The 22,821-nt window shown below is 35.0% G+C and overlaps 1 protein-coding gene across 8 annotated transcripts in view; it reads right to left on the bottom strand.

The window, feature by feature from the left end:
• Positions 1 to 22,821, bottom strand: part of abi2b (abl-interactor 2b) — a 28,764-nt gene continuing 5,943 nt past the window's right edge. Inside the window, exons 2-12 of one of the 8 annotated variants that reach the window (XM_051111950.1) lie at positions 22,523 to 22,690; positions 22,090 to 22,266; positions 19,791 to 19,808; positions 19,596 to 19,693; positions 14,682 to 14,828; positions 11,028 to 11,149; positions 10,509 to 10,742; positions 7,713 to 7,901; positions 7,353 to 7,439; positions 4,340 to 4,531; positions 1 to 1,658 (exon numbers count right to left, since the gene is read on the bottom strand). In XM_051111950.1, coding sequence (XP_050967907.1) covers positions 1,483 to 1,658; positions 4,340 to 4,531; positions 7,353 to 7,439; positions 7,713 to 7,901; positions 10,509 to 10,742; positions 11,028 to 11,149; positions 14,682 to 14,828; positions 19,596 to 19,693; positions 19,791 to 19,808; positions 22,090 to 22,266; positions 22,523 to 22,690 — 1,608 coding nt within the window. In that variant the 3' untranslated portion in view covers positions 1 to 1,482. The remainder of the gene's footprint in view (positions 1,659 to 4,339; positions 4,532 to 7,352; positions 7,440 to 7,712; positions 7,902 to 10,508; positions 10,743 to 11,027; positions 11,150 to 14,681; positions 14,829 to 19,595; positions 19,694 to 19,790; positions 19,809 to 22,089; positions 22,267 to 22,522; positions 22,691 to 22,821) is intronic. The other 7 variants (XM_051111941.1, XM_051111945.1, XM_051111947.1 and 4 more) reach the window with 7 other exon arrangements.

Here is a 22,821-nt window from a genome sequence, read left to right as displayed (position 1 = left end):
CCAGATATATCCAGTTTATTCTCCATCAGCAGGAAAATCACAGAAATGATCAACATGCAAGACTCAATTCACACACCCTCGCCACAGACCGTTCATTGAAAATAAAGATTTGCACACAGACAAGCAAGTCAGTCACCAATGATCCAGAAACAGTGAAATCGATCAGTTTCACGCTCACATACGCACTCACACACTTACATATAGACATCAAAGTACTCGATAGAAAAAGTCTCTGTGCATTAGTACAGTTGGTTCCACATTATCTGCATGTGGGTACGAGGATGTTTGAAAACTTGGGCTGGTTTCTGTTTTTTTTTTTTTTAATATCTCTTCATCCAAAAAAACAGTTCTTCACATTGTTTATCTCTTGTGCTTTAAAAATCTCTATAGCTCGTCGGCTGAGGAATTTGTAGCTGTGCCTTTGTTATTGCAGATAAATGGGGTTCTCTTGTCTCTACGCCAGTCATACACCAACACAATAGTATTTCTATAATATAAATCAATATATAACATACATATAGAATAGTCTTGTATCTTTAAGTCCACAGTTGGTCAAAGGGATGAGTCGGAGGTTAAAGATCACAATACACATGTTCTTCCTGAAGAACACCACATCCGGTGCTGAGATTCAAGAAACAACCTCTCATTATGACCGTCTACGAACATTTCTTTATGGCACAAACTTCCTGAACATTTTAATAGTGTTTTTTTTTTTTCTGTTTTCATCATACATACAAAGAATACACATACTTGCAAATATTTCAAGCAATAAAATCTCGCTGGAAAGAAACGAATGTAAAGGAATGGTGAAAAAGAAGTATTTTAAGGTTGTAGTCGGTCCCGTTCGTGATCCCAAACGCCACTGAAATCCTTTGGTATATCCTCCTGCTAAACTGCACTCAAAATGTAACTGTTTAAACGCAATTCAACTCCCAACATAATGAAAAACAAAAGAAAAGAAGCTCACCTGAATCCGTGCGTCTCTCTATTACCTGGCACAACAGTATGCATAAAATCCCTGTCCTGTCATTCTTGGCAAAAGAGCTTTTCTGTCAGTTTGCTGGTCAGTGGACAGCACACGGTTAAGAGGTGACGTAAAAGGAAACATGCACATCCAAGATGGCCGTCTTCCAACTAGTCAGACCCATTCCTCCAGAGTAGAGACGGATAGGAGCGAAAGCAAAGCGATCACTATCAACACAAGTCAAGCAAACCAACACTTTTCTGATACATGTTTCTATTGAAATTAAGAGATGAATAAATGTTCCTAATGTATTTATCTTACACATTTGAACAGTTTTTTTCCCGTTAAAATCTTCGCCACCGCAGCTCTCCGACCACGTTCTCAGTCTGTTTGTCTGCATCAGGCCTGTGCATGACGTAGTGTAGCTGAATTCGTTTGTGTCTGTGTGTGTATGTATGTGTGCACTCAAAAGAATGAGGAAGATGATGGACAGAGGAGCAGCGGCGCCACCCGGTGGCTCAGTCAGCGTAGTGCATGATGGACTCCACGTAGTTCCCGGGGAAGAGGCCCGTGGTGCCGCTCATCACGCCCTCGAACCAGCCGTCGTCGTTCTTCTTGATGACGTAAATGATCGCGCCCTCCTGGAAGGACAGCTCGTCTTCTTTGTCGCGCGTGTAGTCGTAAATCGCCACCACTGATGGGAATGGTTTGATAAAAAGAAGAAAAACATGGTTATGTTTTTACTGTAATTAAGTATTGCAGCATGATAGACGGTGCTACACTGTTAATATTTGTATTGTGAGGCTGTTAGAGACAACTGATCAGCTGTGACTACTCACACAACCTCTCATATCTTCATGCTATTTCAAAATGCTTACTACATAAAAACGTGACAGTTTTTAAAGATGCACATCTGTATCATATTGGTTATAGGCCGATATTACAGATTTTTAATCCCATTTGACTTTATAGTGAATATTATGTATGCCACTGTTAAATGTAACATAATTGAGATACTACTATAGTTCCTATTAATATTTTAAATTGGTTATATGATGATTTTCCGCTTTCATTTTAATTTTAGTTTAAGTTTTAGTAATTTTGTTGTGTTTTTGTTTTAGTAGTTTGAGTATTTGTATACGTTTATGTAGTTTTTATTCATTTTTATTTCAGTTTTATTTTAGTAAAATTAAAATTTGAAATGTTGCCTTGACAACTTGCTGTAAAAAATTCTAATTAATTTAAATGTTTACTGTATCCATGTTATACTGTGATGTCTCGACTTTAAATTTTTAAAACGATTTTTTGTTTTTGTGTTTTATTTTTATGTAGTTTTTATTTCAATTATAATATGTTATTTAAGAGTAATATGTCTTAGTGTTTTTTAAATATGTGTTATTTTTATTATATTACTTCATTTATATATTATTCTCTTTATTTATGAGTCAGTGGCCCTAATATAAAAAAAAAGTACATTGGCCAGATTTTAAATACCCTTTCACAAACTGAATTAAAATAAAATAAATAAATACAATTATTTCAGTCAATATTTATTTTATTCCAAGTTTATTTCCAATAATGTGTTATTTAAGAGTAATATGTGACTGATTTGAGTCAGTGTTTTTTTAAATATATGTAATTTTTATTATATTATTTCAGTTATATATTATTGTCTTTATTTATTATTTATGAGTCACTGGTCCTAATATAAAAAAACAAAACAAAAAACTACATTGGCCAGATTTTTATTACCCTATTACAAATTGAATGAAAATAAATTAAATAAATACAAATATTTCAGTGAATATTTATTTTATTTCAAGTTTATTTCCAATAATGTTTACTGTATCCATTTTAATACTGTACAATACTGTGATGCCTCAATTCATTTTTAATATCTTAAATTATTTTATGGTTTTGTGGTTTATTTTTATGTAGTGTTTATTTCAATTATATATTTGTCATTTATGAGTAATATGGGAATTATTTAAGTTCTTAGTGTTTTTTGTTTTTTTGTTTTTTTAATATATGTAGTTTTTATTATATTATTGCATTTATATATTATTGTATTTATTTATTACTTATGGGTCACTGGCCCTAATTAAAAAAAAGGAAAAAAAAAAAAAAAGATTTTTAATATCCCACAAATTGAATTACAATAAAATAAAATAAATACAAATCATTTTTTTTTATTTCAAGTAGTTATTTCAAATAACGTTAACTGTATCCATTTTCATACCATACATTACTGTGATGCCTCAATTCACTTTTAATATTAAAAATGCTTTTTTTGTTTGTTTTATTTTTATGTGGTTTTTATTTCAATTGACTGATTTGAGTTCTTAGGTTTTTTTTTTTTTTTTTAAATATATGTAGCTTTTATTATATTATTTCATTGACCTATTATTGTATCTATTTATTATTTATGGGTCGTCAGCAGTAATACAAAAATAATCTACACTGGACAAAATTTGTGATATCCTACAGTTTGAATTAAAATAAATAAATACAATTATTTCAGTCAGTATTTATTTTATTTAAAGTTTATTTCAAATAATGTTTACTGTATCCATTTTCATACTGTACATTACTATAAAGCCTAAATTCACTTTTAATATTTTAAACTATTTTTAATAAATTTTTTAATTCAACATATTTATTATTTAAAAGTAATATGTGGCTGATTTGAGTTCTTAGTATATATGTAGCTTTTATTATATTATTTCATGTATATTATTGTATTTATTTATTATTTATGGGTGGTAAGCCGTAATACAAAAATAACCTATACTGGCCAAAATTTTTAATACTCTACAAACTGAAACCCTATAGTTTTTTGTTTTTTTTTTTAAATGGAAGTCCATTTCCACAACAAGAAAAAAAAAAAAATCACGCTTTGGTAAATAAAATCATAATTATGTCATAAAAGGTCAAAAGTCACAATGACAAAAAATGTGTCACTGAGTTTTTCTCTCATAATTTCACTAATTCTGATCTGTCAATCTTGTCAATTTCAACTTTTTATCTCACAATTATTATTTACCAAAGCTTCTTTTTTTTTTTCTTGTGCTACCAGATTGTCAACCAAATGTATAAAAAAGCATCTGCAATTTTTAACATCTGCATTTTTCACTGTAATTTGGGCTAAACAAGCAACATTTATGATAACGTTGTCAGATTTCTTTGCCGATCTGATATACACTAAAATGCAATCATGACCAACAGTGTTGGAGACTTCGTTTTCAATTCAAATCATTTGGAGATGTACTTGCCTGCCTATTACATACAATAAAAATAGATGCTTTCTTATTTGGCCAAACAAGTGTTTGCTGTTCACCGCGAGAAACGGCTACAAGCAGTAAAACAGTAACGTACCTTTCTCCAGGTAACTGCGAGGGGCCCATGGTGGGTCTTCTTCAGCATAGGGGTCACTGTACTCCACCACTGCTGACTCTTCCTCATCATCACCCTCCTCATCCTCATAGTCCTCCGGAGGAGGCGGGGGCGGGGTCGCTTCCTCAAACTCCACCTCTTCTGCAGGAGGCGGTGGTGGAGGAGCGTCCGAGACTAAAGAGATAAACAAAAAATCTCAGACAAGCTATTCCTGGGAAATTTGGGTAACTTCTGTTTGCTGATGTCAGACAAATGACTCATGCTGGATGGGGAAGTTAAGGTGGAAAATGTGTTAATACAGAAATTAGGGAGTATTAAAATTAGAGAGGGTAGAATAACCACTAACCTCAAAAGAGCAGTAATAAGCAATTTGAAAAGGGAACTTCACTAAGGCCACGTACACACTGCAGATAATAAAGTCAAAAGTAGTGTTTTCTCCACCACTACATCTAATAAATTATACTTTTAACTCTTTTAGTCATATTTAAACGCTATGAGATGAAACAAACAAATGATTAGTCTGACTCTTATATGCCAGTTCTATGTAATTACTCAAAAAATGATCAGTAACTGAAACCTGAGTCATTACTTTGAATCATATCTGACTTGAAATGAACCAAGAAGTGGTTCATATTCAACACACAGGCTGTTAAAAAGCAACCGCTAAACAACTTCAGTGTGTACGTGGCCTAACACTCCTCACCAGATGCAACGTGACACCTCAACACACAAAAGAGTTATCTTTTCCATATTAATCAGTGTGTTTGTCCTAACCAGCCGCAACAGGGGAGAGTCTACTTTTGTAACTGTTTCTATTTCTGCAACACCACGGCTGGGAACAAGAACATACGAACTATATGTCCAGTGACGATCACAGGTACTGATTATGTGCTTTGCACAATCTTAAAAGGGTTACCATATTACCAAACTAACCATGTTGAAAGCTACAATGGATAATTTAGCTGAAATCTTCGGTTCTAATTGTAACGTTCTAATTGTAACCTCTGTGTGAACAAGCAAGACAAAGTCACTAAGTATGTATATTGAATAATGTTAAAATTAATTTTTGTTTTTATAAATTTGATCATGTACTCATTTCATTGAGAGTATGAGCCTGCCCACATGCTCTGATTGGCTGTGATTTTGTAATCGTTTTTGTTGTACCTTGTACCCATGTCACGTCTGGAGTGGACAGACAAATCACTTGTGGCTGGTATCTTATCACATTGCATCTGGTTACAACACACTGTTGGAAACTCCATGCATGTACACTACCAGTCAAAAGTTTTTGAACAGTTAAATGTTTTTAAAGAAGTCTCTTTTGCTCATCAACCCTGCATTTTTTTTATCCAAAGTACAGCAAACACTGTAAAAATTTTACATGTTTTTACTATTTTAAATAACTGATTTTAATTACAATATATTTTAAAATGTAATTTATTGTTGAAAACAACAGGGTAGAATTTTTTTTTAAGTTTCTTTGATGAATAGGAAGTTCAGAACAGCATTTATCTGATATTTTTGTAACATTATAAAATGTCTGTATCATTACTTTTGATCAATTTAAAGCATCCTTGCTAAATAAAAGTATTAATTTCTATAATTTATTCCCTAAACAAAAAAAAAAAATTATACTGACTGACAGACTGAAGCTTTTGAGTGGTATAGTTTATAACGTTACAAAAGTTTTTTATTTCAGATAAATGCTGATCTTTGGGTATTTCTGTTATTCAAAGATTCCTGAAAAAATGTAATCAGCTGTTTTAAATATTGATGATAATAATAATAATAATAATAATAATAATAATAATAATAAAAAATCAGCAAATCAGCATATTAGAATGATTTCTGAAGGATCATGTGACTCTGATGACTGGAGTACTGATGCTGAAAATGTAGCTTTGATCACAGGAAAAAATTACATTTTAAATATATTCAAATAGAAAGCAGTTATTTTAAATAGTAAAAATATCACAATATTACTGCTTTTTCTGTATTTTGGATCAAATAAATGCAGACATGTCGACTAAAAACTTTTGAGCAAAAGAGACTTAAAAAAAAAAAAAAAAAAAAAAACCCACCAAAAACTTTTTACTAGTAGCGCATTACACTACGTTCTAGCAGATTATTGATTGATAAAATCAGATGTTAAATAACATGCAACAGATCTGTGAAATATATTAAGATGTATTTTAATACATAAACACAAACATGCACGTTTAAAGAGCATGCAAAACCTGTTAAAACACTCAACACTCAAAAAAACATTCATTAATCCATCACAGACACATTTGCATTGATGCCTGTTTCCATCATGAAATAAAAAAAAGGTAATTGGGACTTTTTCACAATTCAGGCTTTTTTCTTGTAATTCCAAGTTTACATCTGGGATTTCTCACTTTTTTTTACTCATCTCACAATTCTGTTTTATTTCTTTCCACCATTCATTTTTTTTCTTTTTAAAAGGTAATTGTGACTTCTAATATTACAATTCAGACTTTTTTCTTGCAATTTGATTTTGATAGCTTCTATTGCCCTCATTTGTAACTTTACTTAATATCCTAATGATTTTTGGCATAAAAGAAAAATCGATAATTTTGACCCATACAATATATTTTTGGCAATTCTACCAATATACCCGTGCTACTTAAGACTGGTTTTGTGGTCCAGGGTCACAAATGACTAAATGTAAGTGTAAATGCGATTGTGAATTTATATCTCACAACTTGGACTTTTTTTAAACAGAATTGCATTTTCTTTTTAAAAAGTCTAAATTGTGAGATAAAAAGTTGCAACTACCTGAAACAAGCTTCCATAGAATTTTGAGTTGTACACTCCGAATTCTGAGAAAAAAAGTCTTAACTGTAAGATGTAAACTCAGAATTGTGAGAAAAAAGCCAAAACTGTGAAATAAAACACCTTTTTTATTGTTTTATTCTGCAGTGGAAACAGACTTCCATATATTTGAGAGTATTTTCCCAAACCGATAACTTACTGGTTTCCTGAACCCGAGCCACAAAGCCCATGAGCGGTAGCTGGGGGGTGATCTGGAGAATAGAGGGGGGTGGAGGGGCCATAGGGGCTACCCACCCCAACAACAGAGGCATTTCAGTTCAGAAAGGAAAAACAGAAGTAAGGAAACCAAAAAAAGATTTGTGTGTGGGTGAAACAAAAGAAATGAAAAGAGAGGAAGTTGACAAGAAAACAGTAGGAGATTTTAGGTTAAAGAAGAGATAAAGAGAAATCAGATTAAGACAGTAAGACCGAGCCCGCTGATTTAAATGACAAACGAGCTCCTCTTCTAGTTATTGTATTTCAGTCTACCATTATATGGACACTTGTCTAGTGTGCCTACCTTGGTTTTGGTTGTAGTGTGGCCCTCCATTGAGCTGGTTTTGGATCATGTTTGAATTTGTGTTCTGAGGCATGTTGTTGGGCTGTCCAGTAACTGATGACGGCCGGCGATAGGGCAGGGAACCCCCCACAGACGGCGTGGTGTGCCGCGTCATTGGTCGGTTCATACTGTAAAAGTGAGGACCATTGCCTGGGAGACAAAAAGAAAATTAATGAACAAAACTAATTCTATTGGTTCTATTTTGAATCATAATATGGGATACACAATAGGCAGACCACATTACATTCAACGATATATGGAATGAACTGAGGAAAAAAGCTTTGACCAAAGCCAAGTGAGCCGCCTAACTCTCTGCTAACACAGCTACCTTCCCAGGCAGCATCCCATCCGAAATAAAACAAATAACTGACTTATCTGGATAACACTTCATAGGCAGCAGGTCTGCAAAAGTAGCACTTACTATAAATTGACAAGAGACACTACTAGTGCTCACTTAAAGGGATAGTTCACCTAAAAATTTAAATTCTTTCATTAATTACTCAAGGCCCAGGTAGTGAAGATATCGTTAAAATAATCCATGTAACATCAGTGGTTCGACCATAATGTTATGAAGCTACAAGAATACCTTTTGTGCACAAAAAAACAAAAAAACAACTTCATTCAACAATTACATCTCTTCCGTGTCAGTCTTTGACACACTCGCTATAGTACCATGACACGTGTGTGTGTGTGTTTTATCAATGTCCTACATTTTTGGGCCATCTGAACCTGTCACTTGTGTTGCTGTCTATGCAAGGTCATAAAGTTCTTGGATTTTATCACAAAACTCTTAATTTGTGTTCCCGAAGATGAACAAATGTCAAATGAACAAATGTTCATGTTTTCAATGAACAAATGAACAACATGAGGGCAGGGTTCATACAGATACTGTAAAATTCAATTCCAGGACTTTAAGGACTTTTCAAGCCCTACTTTTTTGATTTTCAAGGATTTCTCACTTATCAAACAATGTTTATCTTTCAAACTCTAAAAAAAAAAAAAAAGATAAATGGATAAATAAATGTATACTAATAAAAAATTGCAAATATAAAGAAGCACATGCAAAGTATTGCAAAGTATACTACCACTGTTAGTATACTTTTTGTTTTGTTTAGTTTTTATAACTGCACTGCCTTAATGGTTTGATGTTTTCTACTGTTTAAGAAAAAAAGAAATCAGAAAAAAAGATTTACGAAATCACTTCAAAATACTGATCCGAAACAAATGATTTGCCATGCACACTCCCAAATTCGCTCTGTAACACGAATCGTTTGTTTCATATCGGGAGTTCAAATTGTGTATCACAGATCATTTGATTTAGATTGGGACTTTAAAGCTTGTATCGTGAATCATTTGATTTGAATCAGTCAATTTGCAAAATGATTCATGAACCTGTTCCGATCTAAATCAAATGATTCGTGATATGCGATTTGAAGTCCTGATCCAAGTCAAATGATTCGCAAACCTGCTATGAAGTTCCAAACTAAATAAAATGATTCGCAATACGCGATCCGAGAGAATCATTTTGCGACGCAATGGTTTAACTGATTCTGAAAAGTTTCGAAAAGCTCCGTTTCACCCCTACGTGCTTTTTAAAATCATTTGAAATGTGAAAATAAATGTTTATTTATTTGATCTGTTTTTTACTAGTGAATTGTTTGAAATGATCAAAGTCAAGAGTTTGAATCAATCGGAGCATAATTGACTCACTCAACTGATTCAGCAAAACTATTTTGCTTTTTGCGTCTTCAGCAATGTTTACATGCCACTGTCAGTACTACTACTGGATTGGCTCGCTAGTTTTCTAATCGAAGTCAGATCGAAGTCATGAGTTTAAATTAATCGGATAATAAATGACTCACTCAATTGATTTGTTTCATGTATTCTGCTTTTCGTGTTGTCGGCCATGTTTACATGACATTGTCAGTACTACTACTAGATTAGCTTGCTAGCAATCTGACATTAACAGAAATAACCAAAAAAAAGGGTATGATGTTTTTGATACATTGTTCACAGATACGTTGTCTTTCAATAATTCATTACTAGTTTCAAAGGGTTTTCTAATGCCTCAAATTACAAAAAGTCAAATTTAAGTACTTCAAGCACTTTAAACACCTTGTACAAACCCTGTGAGGGTGAATAATTTCTGACAGAATTTTCATTTTGGGGTGAACGATTCCTTTAATATAAAAAAACTCCAATATTGGCCAATACCATTAAATATTGTGTGCATTATGTGAGAGTGCATTATGGGATTACCTTCACCATGAAGGATACTTGGAATGCTGCCTAAAAGATGCATCCTAAAAGGCAACATGTACCCTGTCTTAAAACAATGCCTTAAAATACTGTCTAGGTAGGCAGCTCACTAGTTTTGGAACATGACCCTCAAACCAATCTGTCCATGTAAAAATGCTGACCCATGATAAATTCCTCACTTTGATTTCTCCTGAAGCATCTCATCAAAAAAAGAAAGACCCCAAAATAATCCCTAAGAAGCACAAACAGGAAGTACAGATGGACCACATGATGTGATGGAGACAAACACCACTGGGAATGTAATCCAACCATGAACTGGAGCAAGGATGCACACAGCGAGCCAAGATAAACCAAGCCCATGCAGGTGAAGCCTGGGTGAGGTGGAGGAGGGATGAATCCAGGGTAATGTCGAGTAAATCACGTATGATCACGTGCAGGTTGTCACTCAGAAATGGACTAGTGTGGAGATGGATAAGAGGAGGGGGTGAGGGGACTCACCTTGAGCAGGGGTGCTAGTTGCAACAGCAGGGTTGGTGTTGGTGCTAACGGGGAGGTTAGGGGGCAGCTGTGGGGGTGGTGGTATCTCTGGAGGGCCCTCTGCTGGCAGAGCAGGGGTTGGGGCAGGGGCTGGGGGCACTGGTTCTGGGGTGGGGGGTGGCGGAGGTACGGGAGGGGCAGGGATAGTAACGCTTGGAGGGGGTTTGGGAGGGTTGGGAGGGGCAGGTGCTGTACCTGCAGCCCAGCGCGCCATACAGAGACACGAAGCCCAGGGGAGAAGAGAACAAGAGTGACAGAACAGAGGAAAGAAAGGTCGAAAAGAGAAACAGGGCCACAGGGAGGAGGGATAGGTACAGTGAGTCAAAAGAGAAGAAATAAAGAGGCAGTGAACAGAAAGAGAAATTATCATCGCTAATAGTGGGACAGGAGATAACTTTCAATACAGTAACAATGATACTTCCTTCAGAACCTTGGACAGTTCTCAGATTCATTTAATTACGCAAAGAGCGGGAATCTCACCGGGAAAGGCTGTGGGCGGGGCAGGGGTTGGCACGGCGATGGGCACGCCCACGCTTCCACTCCCACTGTTCTCTCTGCTGCTACTGCGACTGCTGGGATGACTGCCGCCGCTGCTGCCACTGCTGCAACACACAAGACACATCATGGAAGTTAAGGTTAATTAACATTTGCGGTTCTGCATCCATATCTTGATGTATTTCCGAGTGAAACAGGATAAGGAACTAGGAAAAAAAATAGGGTGGGGCTTCATTTTTGTCCTTCAAGAATTGATTAGATACTCAAAATACCAGATATGTAGCCAGACCGAATGTAAATGCCAAATATCTGTTTGATTAATATTTTTCAACAGACCAGGAAGCTTAAGTAACAATCAACAGAGAAGTCATTTTAAAGGAAGTGCACATTATTACACTCTGTTTAAAGTAATTAGCTGTAAAACAGCCTCACATTCAGTCTTGCACAATTCATTCTGTCCCTTACCAAAAAATCCACATGAAATATCATTTCAGCACATTTAAAAAAAAAAACTGGAAGAATTTCATTGGCCAGGCCAATTAATCAATCAATATTTGGCTATTTTCAGATTATTAGCTGTAATTCAGTGAGCCTGGCAGATATTGAAGGGATCGTTCACCCAAAAATGAAAATTACTCCATGATTTACTCACCCTCAAGCCATCCTAGGTGCATATGACTTTTTTTCAGATGAATACAACTGTAGTTACATTAAAAAATGTCTTTGCTCTTCCAAGTATTATACCTGGCAGTCAGTGGGTGTTGAAATTTTGAAGTCAAGTAAAGTGCATCCATCTGGACTGGTTTTCCTGGTTTTTGCTGTAAACAAAATTTGGTTCTTGCAAGAATAGCATATTTCCACCGGAACTTACGCTACACCTTTGTCCTACGTCATCTGTTGGAACGCAACTCTCTCATGACCGTGCATACGACAGTTACTGAAAACTGGAGATTGCATTTTAAAATGTTTAAAATGTTTAAAATGCACAAAACCAGTCTTACACGTCTTATCACGGGTACATTTGTAGCAAATGCCAAAAATATCTTGTATGGGTCAAAATTATTGATTTTTCTTTTATGCCAAAATTCATTAAGATATTAAGAAAAGATTATGTTCCATGAAGATATTTTGTAAATTTCCTACCATAAATATATCAAAACTTAATTTTTGATTAGTAATATGCATTGCTAAGAACTTCATTTGGACAACTTTAAAGGCGAATTTCACAATATTTTTGTAGTCCAGGGTCACAAATATGGATATTTTTCTTCGATTTGCTTCACACGGCCTTTATTAATCCCTGGAGCCATGTGCAGTACTTTTGATAGATGGATGCACTTTATTGTATTTCAAAATCTCAACAACCATTCACTGCCATCATAAAGCTTGGAAGAGCCTGGACATTTTTAATATAACTCTGATTGTATTTATCTAAAAAAAGAAAGTCACATACACCAAGAATGGCTTAAGGGTAAGTAAATCATGGAGTAATTGAACTATCCATTTAAGATTATATTTTGAATACCAACTAAAGGTAAAATGACTTAATCGGCCTGGTCAATATTTGACCATTTTCAGATGAAGAAATGGAAGAAAAAAAAAAACATATTTGACCATTTGCTGATCATTGGTTGATAATACTAATAGCTAACAGACTAATTCAATGGCCTGGCCAATATTTTGACCATATTTGGCCACTGCCAGATTATTAAGTTAATAGCAAGAAGCAGACTTATTTAATGAACAGATCATCAGCCTCAGCCTTCTTTTGTTAGTTTTCAATTTACCAACAGACTTGTCAATAGATAATGTACATTCAGTATTTAAATATTTAGATTTTTGACTAAGTATTGCATAAATCAAGTGTTCATTAATTTTAATGATTTTGCTTGGTTAACCAGTAGTCAACAACTAAACTAATTATAGTTTTCAAAAAGTCCCAATCACTCTTCCTTGATTATCAATAAAGTTTGATTCCTGATTAAATATACACTACTGTTCAAAAGTTTAGGGTCAAAAACCATTGAAAACAGATGTACTGCTTAATATTTCTGTAGGAACTGTGATACTTTTGCCAGGATGCTTTGATAAACAAAAAGTTCAAAAGCTGAAACAGTTAATAGAGAAGTTCACTTCCAGAACAAAATTTACAGATAATGTACTCAAGCCCTTGTCATTAAAGATGTTCATGCCTTTCTCTCTTCAGTCATAAAGACATTGTTTTTTGATGATAAAAAACAATGTCCCCCCATGTTTGAACTTCGAAAATGCAGTTTAAATGCAGTTTCATAGGGCTCTAAACAATTCCCAGCTGAGGAAGAAGGGTTATTTAGTTATTTTCTTAAAAAAAAATGTAGTTTACATACTTTTTTTCAACCTCAAACGTTCATCTTGTCTATGTCTGCGTGAATTTTTTTTTCTGGTTCAAAACAGTTAGGGTATGTCTAAAAACTCTCATCTCGTTTTCTTCCCCAACTTCAAAATCGTCCTACATCCCTGCAGAAGTACCGACCCAGTGTTTACAAATTGAACATGCAAAGAAGATCAAACGCCCTTTACAAAAGATAAAGTAGCAATGTAGGACAATTTTGAATTTAAAGAAGAAAACTAGATCATTCTTCCTCGGCCTGGGATCGTTTAGAGCTATTTGAAGCTGCATTTAAACTGCATTTTGGAAGTTCAAAGTTGGGGGCACCATAGAAGTCCACTATATGGAGATAATTCCTGAAATGTTTTCCTCAAGAAACATTATTTCTGTACTTCTGTACAACTGAAGAAAGACAGACATGAACACCTTGGATGACAAAGGGGTGAGTAAATTATCTGTAAATATTTGTTCTGGAAGTGAACTTTAAAACTACAGAACTTTCTGTAGAAACTGTGATACTTTTGTCAGAATACATTCACAGACGAAAAGTTCAAAAGTTGAAACAAACAGTTTAAAACTAAAATCTTTCACAACATTCTGAATGTCTTCATGGTCACTTCTGATCAATGTAATGCATCCTTGCTGAGTAAAAGTATATATTTCTTACAAATGAAAAAAAAAAACTTTGAACAGTAGTGTATTGATGTATAGAATCTACAAAGATCTCTTCATACACATCTCGCACGGTCATGAACTGAGGAATAGTGGGTGAGAATCTGAGAAGAGGAAGAGGAGGAAGCGCTCTGTAAGAATGTGATTATGTGCTCTCAGTTAGTCCCCTGAGACTCTCAAAATCAGAGTGCTGAGAATGCAAACAGCAAAGAGATGAAGAGATACGGGTAAGAAAGACTGAAATAGAAAAAGACGGTGAGTGAAAGAGCAGGAAAGAGCTCTTCTGTAAGTAGGCTATGGCTGTTTGAACCCAAAAAGATCCAAGCAAGAGAGAGAGCAAGCAAAGAAGAAGAAAAGAGAAAGTTAGTGAGTGACTGTTACTTTGGCCGAAAGTCACACTGCAACAGACACCAAACAAAGACAGCTTAAAAACAGAACAACAGCAACAGGAAGGACAGACGGGAAAGGAAAGAGGATGCGGAAAAAGAGGGTGAGAAAGTGTGAGGGATTTTTTTTTCCTTTTCAGAGTTTATTTTTTTAAGCCTGTCCAGGGGCTGCATGTGTGGTGTAAGCGTGTGTGTGTGTGTGTGTGTGAGTACCTGTAAGTGCGGGTCCTCTGATTAACAGATGCAGTTCTAGCCGGGCTCTGCAGGGGTGGTGCGGTGTTTCGTGTTGGACTCGGCACATAGTCGTTAGGGACGACAGGTGGACGCACAGGCTCGAGCGTCCGGTAAGGGGAGTGCCGCCTGCCGAGGGGGGCGGGGTTAAAATATTTTAATATCCACTAAGGGGTGGAGTCAAACATCACTGATGACAGACCCCAATAATTTACATACTGGGAGACCTTGTGTCACAATTTGTAGAGTAAAAATCCATTTAGACCATCACAACAGTACTGTAAAGAAAACCCTCATGTCTAATTTATAGTTGTTTGTAGATCTTCGAAGCAATTAGGGTGGGCGGTATGACCAATATAGATCAAGGTATGAGTAATTTTAGGTCTGGATCTACAAATTATACGAGTATTTGAACAGAATGAATGACAATGCAGTTATTTTTGCTTTTAAATAAAAAAAAAAAAAATAGTAAAAATAGCACGTGACAATGCTTTAAAAGGATAGTTCAGCCAAAAACGAAAATGTTTTTTTAATTATTCACCCTCATGTCGTTCCAAACCTGTAAGACCTTCATTTCATTCATCTTCAGAACGAAAAGAAATTAAGATGAAAGAGAGAGCTTTGATGAAAGCTGACCCTACACAGACAGCAATGGCAACTACCACGTTCAAGGCCCAGAAAGGTAGTAATGAAAAGACATTGTTAAAATAGTCCATAAAATGTCAGTGGTTCAACCAAATGAAACTATAAGAATACGATTCCTCGTTTCAATTCGAGTACTTGATTTTAGGAAAATCCTTGATTGCATTATACCCATGTCAAGTAACCGGAAAAATGTCTAGAAGGTCACTTAGGTCTATTTTAATACAAAAATAATTAATTATAAATATCTGATTACTCGATTAATCATCAGAATAATTGAAATGGTTACTCGATTACCAAAAAAATAATTAGTGACAGCCTTAATTTTAACTATGCCCTTACTACCTTTCCAGGGCTTGAACGTGTCAGTTGCGTTGCTGTCTATGCAGGATCAGAAAGCTCTCGGATTTCATCAAAAATATCTTAATTTGTGTTCTAAAGATAAACAAAGGTCTTAAGGGTTTGGAACAATATGAGGGGGAGTAATTAATGACAGAATATTCACTTTTGGTTGAACTATCTCTTTAAGACAATGTAGTAAATTAAATACTTGCCAAATAAAAAAATACATAATTAGAAGTAGACTAAAAATTGGTCTGACTTTTTACATTTCAGTACATTCCATTACTTTTCAGTTAGTGGTTCTCTGACACAGCCTACCATTAAAAGTCATACCACTGTGCATTCAACAGGAAATAGCAGTGTTGACTCATTCTCAAGTGAAAAACATGTAGCACTTTATTTTAACAGTTAGACAAAGGAGGAAATCATTTTATATAATTTAACATCATTATTTGTTACTAATAACATTTTCTAAATGCAATTTTCTATTTAGTTAGTAAATGTACTTTAAGTTAATTGTTTCTTTTCATAAAATTGTTGTCTATATTACATATAAAAAGCAGAAATAAATAAGATAAGTAATAAATAAGATACTTAAATACAAAAATAATCTGTATTGTACTGGTCACGTAAAAGGAAGTTTCCAAAAAATGAAAATTCTGTCATTAATTACTCACCCTCATGTCATTCCACACCTGCAAGACCTTAAGATTTTTTTTTATGAAATCTGAGAGCTTTCTGACCCTCCATACAGCAATGCAACTGACACGTTCAAGGCCCAGAAATGTAGTAAGCACACTGTTAAAATGGTTCATGTGACATCAGTGGTTCAACCTTAATTTTATGAAGCTACGAGAATAATTTGTGTGCAAAGAAAAGCAAAAAAGACTTCATACAAAAACTTCTCTTCCACGTCAGTCTTCAACACACGTTCACGAGAGTACCCTTACTATGTTTCTGGGCTTTGAACGTGTCAGTTGCATTGCTGTCTATGCAGTGTCAGAAAGCTCTAATAAAAAAATACCTTAATTTGTGTTACGAAGATGAATGAAGGTCTTACAGGTTTGGAATGACGTGAGAGTGAGTAATTAATGACAGAATATTCATTTTTGGTTGAACTATCCCTTTAAACAATGTAGCAAATTAAATACTTGCCAAATAAAAAATACATAATTAGAAGTAGACTAAAAATTGGTCTGACTTTTTACATTTCAGTACATTTCATTACTTTTCAGTTAGTGGTTCTCTGACACAGTCTACCATTAAAAGTCATACCACTCTGCATTCAACAGGAAATAGCAGTGTTGACGCATTCTCAAGTACCCTTACTATGTTTCTGGGCTTTGAACGTGTCAGTTGCATTGCTGTCTATGCAGTGTCAGAAAGCTCTCAGATTTTGTCAAAAATACCTTAATTTGTGTTACGAAGATGAACGAAGGTCTTACAGGTTTGGAATGACGTGAGAGTGAGCAATTAATGACAGAATTTTCATCTTCATCTAATTCTATGATGCAAACCAAAAGATTTTTTATAACAAATGTCAGTTTGATCAAAAGTGATTTTTTTTTTTTTGTACACACACAAAAAAAGGACTAGTAAAGAAAATATTATAAAACAAATACATTCTAAATTCTGGTTGGTATAATAATGGTGTGATGTAAACAACTATCAACTGTACTTAGCAAAAATCCTTTTGTTTGAGACACATCCCACTCTGCATTTTCACATTACGTTTCTTTATTGCTCTCATGGGTAAATAACGCAAGTTAACGCAATTATACAGTACTGGAAAATTCTACCAGAGATACGGTCTTACTGTTTATATTGTCATACCGCCCTTCCCTTAGCAGCAATCTGTCATGTGTCGGGTAGATATTTAAAGGAGCCTGTTGTTTTCTGTTACAGAAGCTTGTCTGAATTGCTTATGGTTGGCCGTTGTGTTGCCATGGTGACAGTGAGGGGTTGGGGCCGTGGACATGGGTATGAGCGGGAGGATCACAGTTGAGGTTTAACAGTAACAAACATCAGCTGTAAAAACTCAATGACATAAAATAATAATAACACATCACAAACACAACATGACATTTTGCTCTCCAGTGACCTGCAGTGGCAGAAAAAGGCACAAAGACTGAAACACACAGATCCACGCTTTAGTGTGTCAGTCCCTGAACAGAGAACAAGCCAAAACTGTTAACAACACACACAGTTGTAGATGTGTGCAAGCATGGCTGTCAGGAATAAGAGACGGAGAGAAGCAACTGAGAAAGAATTTCCTTTTTTAAGCACTATATCAACACACGTGCACAACAGAATCTTAATTTAAAGAGGTCATATCATGCATTTTATTATACTGTTTTGCTCCTAGACATATGCAAGTTAAAGTTTTTGCACTGAAATATGATGCAAAAGCATTTCAGACCTGAAGGCTGAAATGCATTTTTTTCTGTTGTGATATTTATAGCTAGTCACGATTCACTTCTTCCGTGAAAGTTACCAAGATAAACTGAGTAGCATTTCAACTGGTTCAATTTGGAAACCCACTCCTTGTTTAAAAAAAAAAACAACAACAATTTTATTAGGCCACTGATAGTACCATTTATTTTATATGATTTCATAATGAGGAAAAAAAATGACCCAGTGGCACCTTTAATAAAACCAAACTGCACAAGATATGTTAGATCTTTCCCACATTTTACTCAGTGTTTCCCCTGCTATTATATTAGGGGGGCGGCCTAATATAAAACATAAATATTTCTGGAAATAAAGAAAGAAAAAGATTGTAGGGCCCTACTGTTCAAAACGTTGAAATTTAGTGTTTTGGACTCTTTTTTTTTCACTGAAATAGATGTTTTTGTTGTTATACAGAGAGTAAAGTACCGCAAAAAAGTACCGTTGGGTACCGGCTCCCCTGCCCCATCCAAACCCTTCCCCCACCCGCCCAAAGCTGTGAACCTAGGGGAAATACTGTTACTCATATTAGTTTTACAGGTGTTTGGAAACAATAATGTCCATTGTTACTGAAGTCATAATGCAACGTGCCTGGTTAGGACACTGTGTTAGTTTCAAGAAAAGATCTTTGTGGAATGTGCCCTAAGTTTGAGTTCTGAAAATTACAAAATGTTTTCATAGTACAATGAGCTCTTTTAATTTAAAAAAGATCAAGGAAAGTTTTATTCATCAAGATATGACCTCTTTTAAGGACTGCCTCTGTTCGTTCTATAAAAATCAAGACCAAACAAACATCTTTTACAGAAAAACAGTTTGACAAACATAAGCTTCTTTTTTTATATTAATGTACCACAGTGAACTTCACCTCCAGTCCAGATGGCAGTTGGACAGAATATTTCAGTTCTTCCATTTAATTAAACTACATCTATGAAGTTTAGGTCTCCAGAAATATCTCAAAAGTATATTACTGGCATTTCCTAACAAATTATTACTTTTATTTTATAAATGTGACCCTGGACCCTGAAGTAGCACGGGTATATTTGTAGCAATAGCCAAAAATACATAGTATGGATTTTATGGAAATTAACGATTTTTCTTTTAGGCCAAAAATCATTAGGATATTAAGTGAAGATCATGTTCCATGAAGATATTTTGTACACTTCCTACCATAAATATATCAAAACTTAATTTTTGATTAGTAATATGCATTGCTAAGAACTTAATTTGGACAACTTTAGAGGTGATTTTTTTTCAATATTTTGATTTGTTTGCACCCTCAGATTCAACCAACCAGACATCAATGGAAAGCTTATTTATCTAGCTTTTAGCTTTCAGATGATGTATAAAAGTCAATTTAAAAAAAATGATACTTATAACTCGTTTTGTGGTCCAGGGTCAAAAATGTCATAAAGTTGAAAGTTAAAAATAAAAAATAAAAAAATGTGCAAATGTGCACTAACTTACCCCAGGGTTCCTTTGCCCGGCCCAGGAGGGCTGGGTGGTTTCTGGGTTGGGGCAGCTGTGCGTGGAGTTGTACCCGCTTTCATATTCTGGGCGTTGACCTGTGGGGCAAGTGTCAAATATCATTATTCCATGTCTTAACGAATGTAAAGACACTGACGTTCCACCACATCAACTGAAGCCCAACTGAATCCTTACCTTAAACCTTAGTAACCACTACACTCAGAAATGAAGGCAAGAAGAGAGGTGAGGAGAGAAAAGATGCAAACCGTTAATGTGAAGAGTAAAGACAACTCACGCACATGCAATCACACACAGAGCAGTTAGTTAGGCAGCGCAGTCCATACGATCCAAAGCAAAATACTATACATTCATAGGCCCTATGATTTCTGTAATGCAGTAAATGCAGACGGAATCCTGAAATCCAGTCATAAAAATGAAATCTACTGTATGTAAATCTAAAGTAGGTCAGTACATTTAAATCAAAACACTATATGGACTGGTGTCTGTGAATATTAAATAGCAAAAGACTATTTAAATATGAATCCTGCATGTTTTGCGTCTCTGTGAATGAATGGCGCAGATGCGCGGTTTTGTTCACTACACATATTTAAAGGAGAAGTCCACTTTCAGAACAACAATTTCCAAAAAATTTACTCACCCCCTTATCACCAAGATGTTCATGTCTTTCTGTCTTCAGTTGTGAAGAAATTATGGTTTTTGAGGAAAGCATTTCAGGATTTTTCTCCATATAATGGACTTCATTGGTGCCACGATTTTGAACTTCCAAAATGTAGTTTAAATGCAGCTTCAAAGGGCTCTAAACGATCCCAGCCAAGGAAGAAGGGTCTTATCTAGCGAAACAATAGGTCATTTTTTTTCGGAAAAAAAAAATTGTATACTTTTTAAGCACAAAAGCTTGTGTAGCACAGGCTCTGGGATGCGCGTCCACGACACTATGTACTATTGAATCACATCAAAAGGTCATGCGGAACGTAGGCGGAACTATAGACCCAGTGTTTACAAAGCGAACGCGCAAAGACTAAGGAAGTGCAAGGAAGTCAAACGCTGTTTACAAACAAAAAGGTACAACGATGTCAGACGATTCTGAAGTTGCAGGAGAAAATAAGATGGAGTTTTTCACCATACTCTACCTTTTTGAGTCAGAGTACACAGACGATGAACTTAGACGTGATTCGTGGTGTCGGGGACGTGCATCCCAGAGCCTGTGCTACACAAGCTTTTGTGCTTAAAAAGTATACAATATTTTTTTTGTTTTTTTTTTTTTTTGAAAAAAATGACAGATCATTTCGCTAGATAAGACCCTTCTTTCTTGGCTGGGATCATTTAGAGCCCTTTGAAGCTGCATTTAAACTGAATTTCTGAAAGTTCAAAATTGGGGGCACAACCGAAGTCCATTATATGAAGAAAAATCCTGAAATGTTTTCCTCAAAAACCATAATTTCTTTACGACTGAAGACAGAAAGACATGAACATCTTGGATGACAAGGGGGTGAGTAAATTATTTGTAAATTGTTGTTCTGGAAGTGGACTTCTCCTTTAAGCAATGATACTACTACTACTAATTATTTATTGTTAAAACATTATTTTTAAGGAATATTTAAGGATATATTTAATGATTATTTACCAGAATTTATTTACCAGAAAAATGTAAATACAGTATTTCTAGAAATGAAAAAGAAAAAGAAACGAATAATAAATTAGTTAGGATTTGGCAAAAATAAAACTACATTTGACAAAAACTAGGGCCTTAAAAATGTCATTTTTGTTAAACCTTTAATAAATTGCTGTTAAATTGTGCAAGTTTCATGACTTCATTTATTAGACATGCTTTTTTATTAATAAAATTAATTTGACCATTAAGAAACAGAGTCTAGACAAATTAAACAGGAAAAAAAAAGAAAACACAGAATCCAGAAAATTTTAAACAGAAAAAAATGGAATTGAGGAAAAATTAAATGGAATTTGGGGAAAATAAAACAAATTTCATAAGGACCTACATTCATATTAACTAGAGAGGAACAGTAAATTGGTATTCGGCAATATTACTATTATAAAAAGCGTGCACAGTCATTTTTTGTTTACGATTTGCAGGCTGATATAGCAGCTGGTTAGCAGTGTAAAAGAATTATGCTGAAGCTATTCACAGTCAGCCGTGATTAATCTATTTAACGAGGCAAAATGTCTAATAACAAGGGGTGACAGAAATAAAGTTAGTAATAAACAGCTGGTCATTTGATCTTAAAATGAAATACCGTAACCCTGTATGTAAAGGAAAATCTTAATTTCACATTTTACAAACATATTTTTTTTAATTCAACAATAATTGGTTTATGTAAAAACACAAAGCCTCTAAAGGTGCAGTCAAAACTACTGTTTTCTGGAAATTATCACGGTTGATAATTTGTGTGAGGGTGAATGACTTTCCCATGCAGGTTTAAGTTGGTCACGCATATTAGATTGGCTTCATCCCTACCTTTACGCCATGGCCTACGTCATCCAGCAGACTGTAGTCAATGGGCTTGCGGATGTAGCGTACAGGCCTCTCAGGATTGGCTGGTGCAATGATCTTGTGTGTGCGGGAAGTGTTCTTATTGGTGGTGAGGATGCCAATTTCTCGCCTGGCCACCTTCTCTTTATGGATGTCCACCGTCTGTGAAGGAATGATTAAATGTGAATGAGTGATTCAATGCATGCAGAACTTTACACAGAAACACATCAAATTACAGGTTTGAGCTTGAAATCAAAACCATGCTAAAATCAAGAATATAAAAGTACTGTTAAGTTTAATACTTAGGGTTATTGATTTGAAAAAACCTTTTACTTTAAGTATGAGCAACATTAATAGTGATCCTTGCAATTTACAATGTATCCACACTACTACATGTTTCTACAGCAGTAAAAAGCACCTGTGAGATGTGGTTGATGGACGACTCCATGCGGCGTAGCTGAGACGCCTGTATATCCAGCATCTGGAGCACATTGTTGGCGAGAGTGTTGATCAGATACGCTACGCTGGCCAAAGACTGTGTAGTGTAGCTTTTGGTTTCTTCTAGAGCTCTGTGCTTATCTGGAGACTAGATGGAGATAAAAAAGAAGAGGAGAGAGTGTTAATCGCAGCACAGAAGGATGAATAGAGGTGAAAGAGAACATGATATTGACTCGTGGCCTAATTTCTGCTCCCTCTTTTACACTCCCCTTTAGGAGT

The sequence above is a fragment of the Labeo rohita genome, chromosome 6, assembly GCF_022985175.1.
Source record: "Labeo rohita strain BAU-BD-2019 chromosome 6, IGBB_LRoh.1.0, whole genome shotgun sequence".
NCBI classification, from domain to species: Eukaryota; Metazoa; Chordata; class Actinopteri; order Cypriniformes; family Cyprinidae; genus Labeo; species Labeo rohita.
This window is presented reverse-complemented; position numbering and strand designations above follow the sequence as displayed.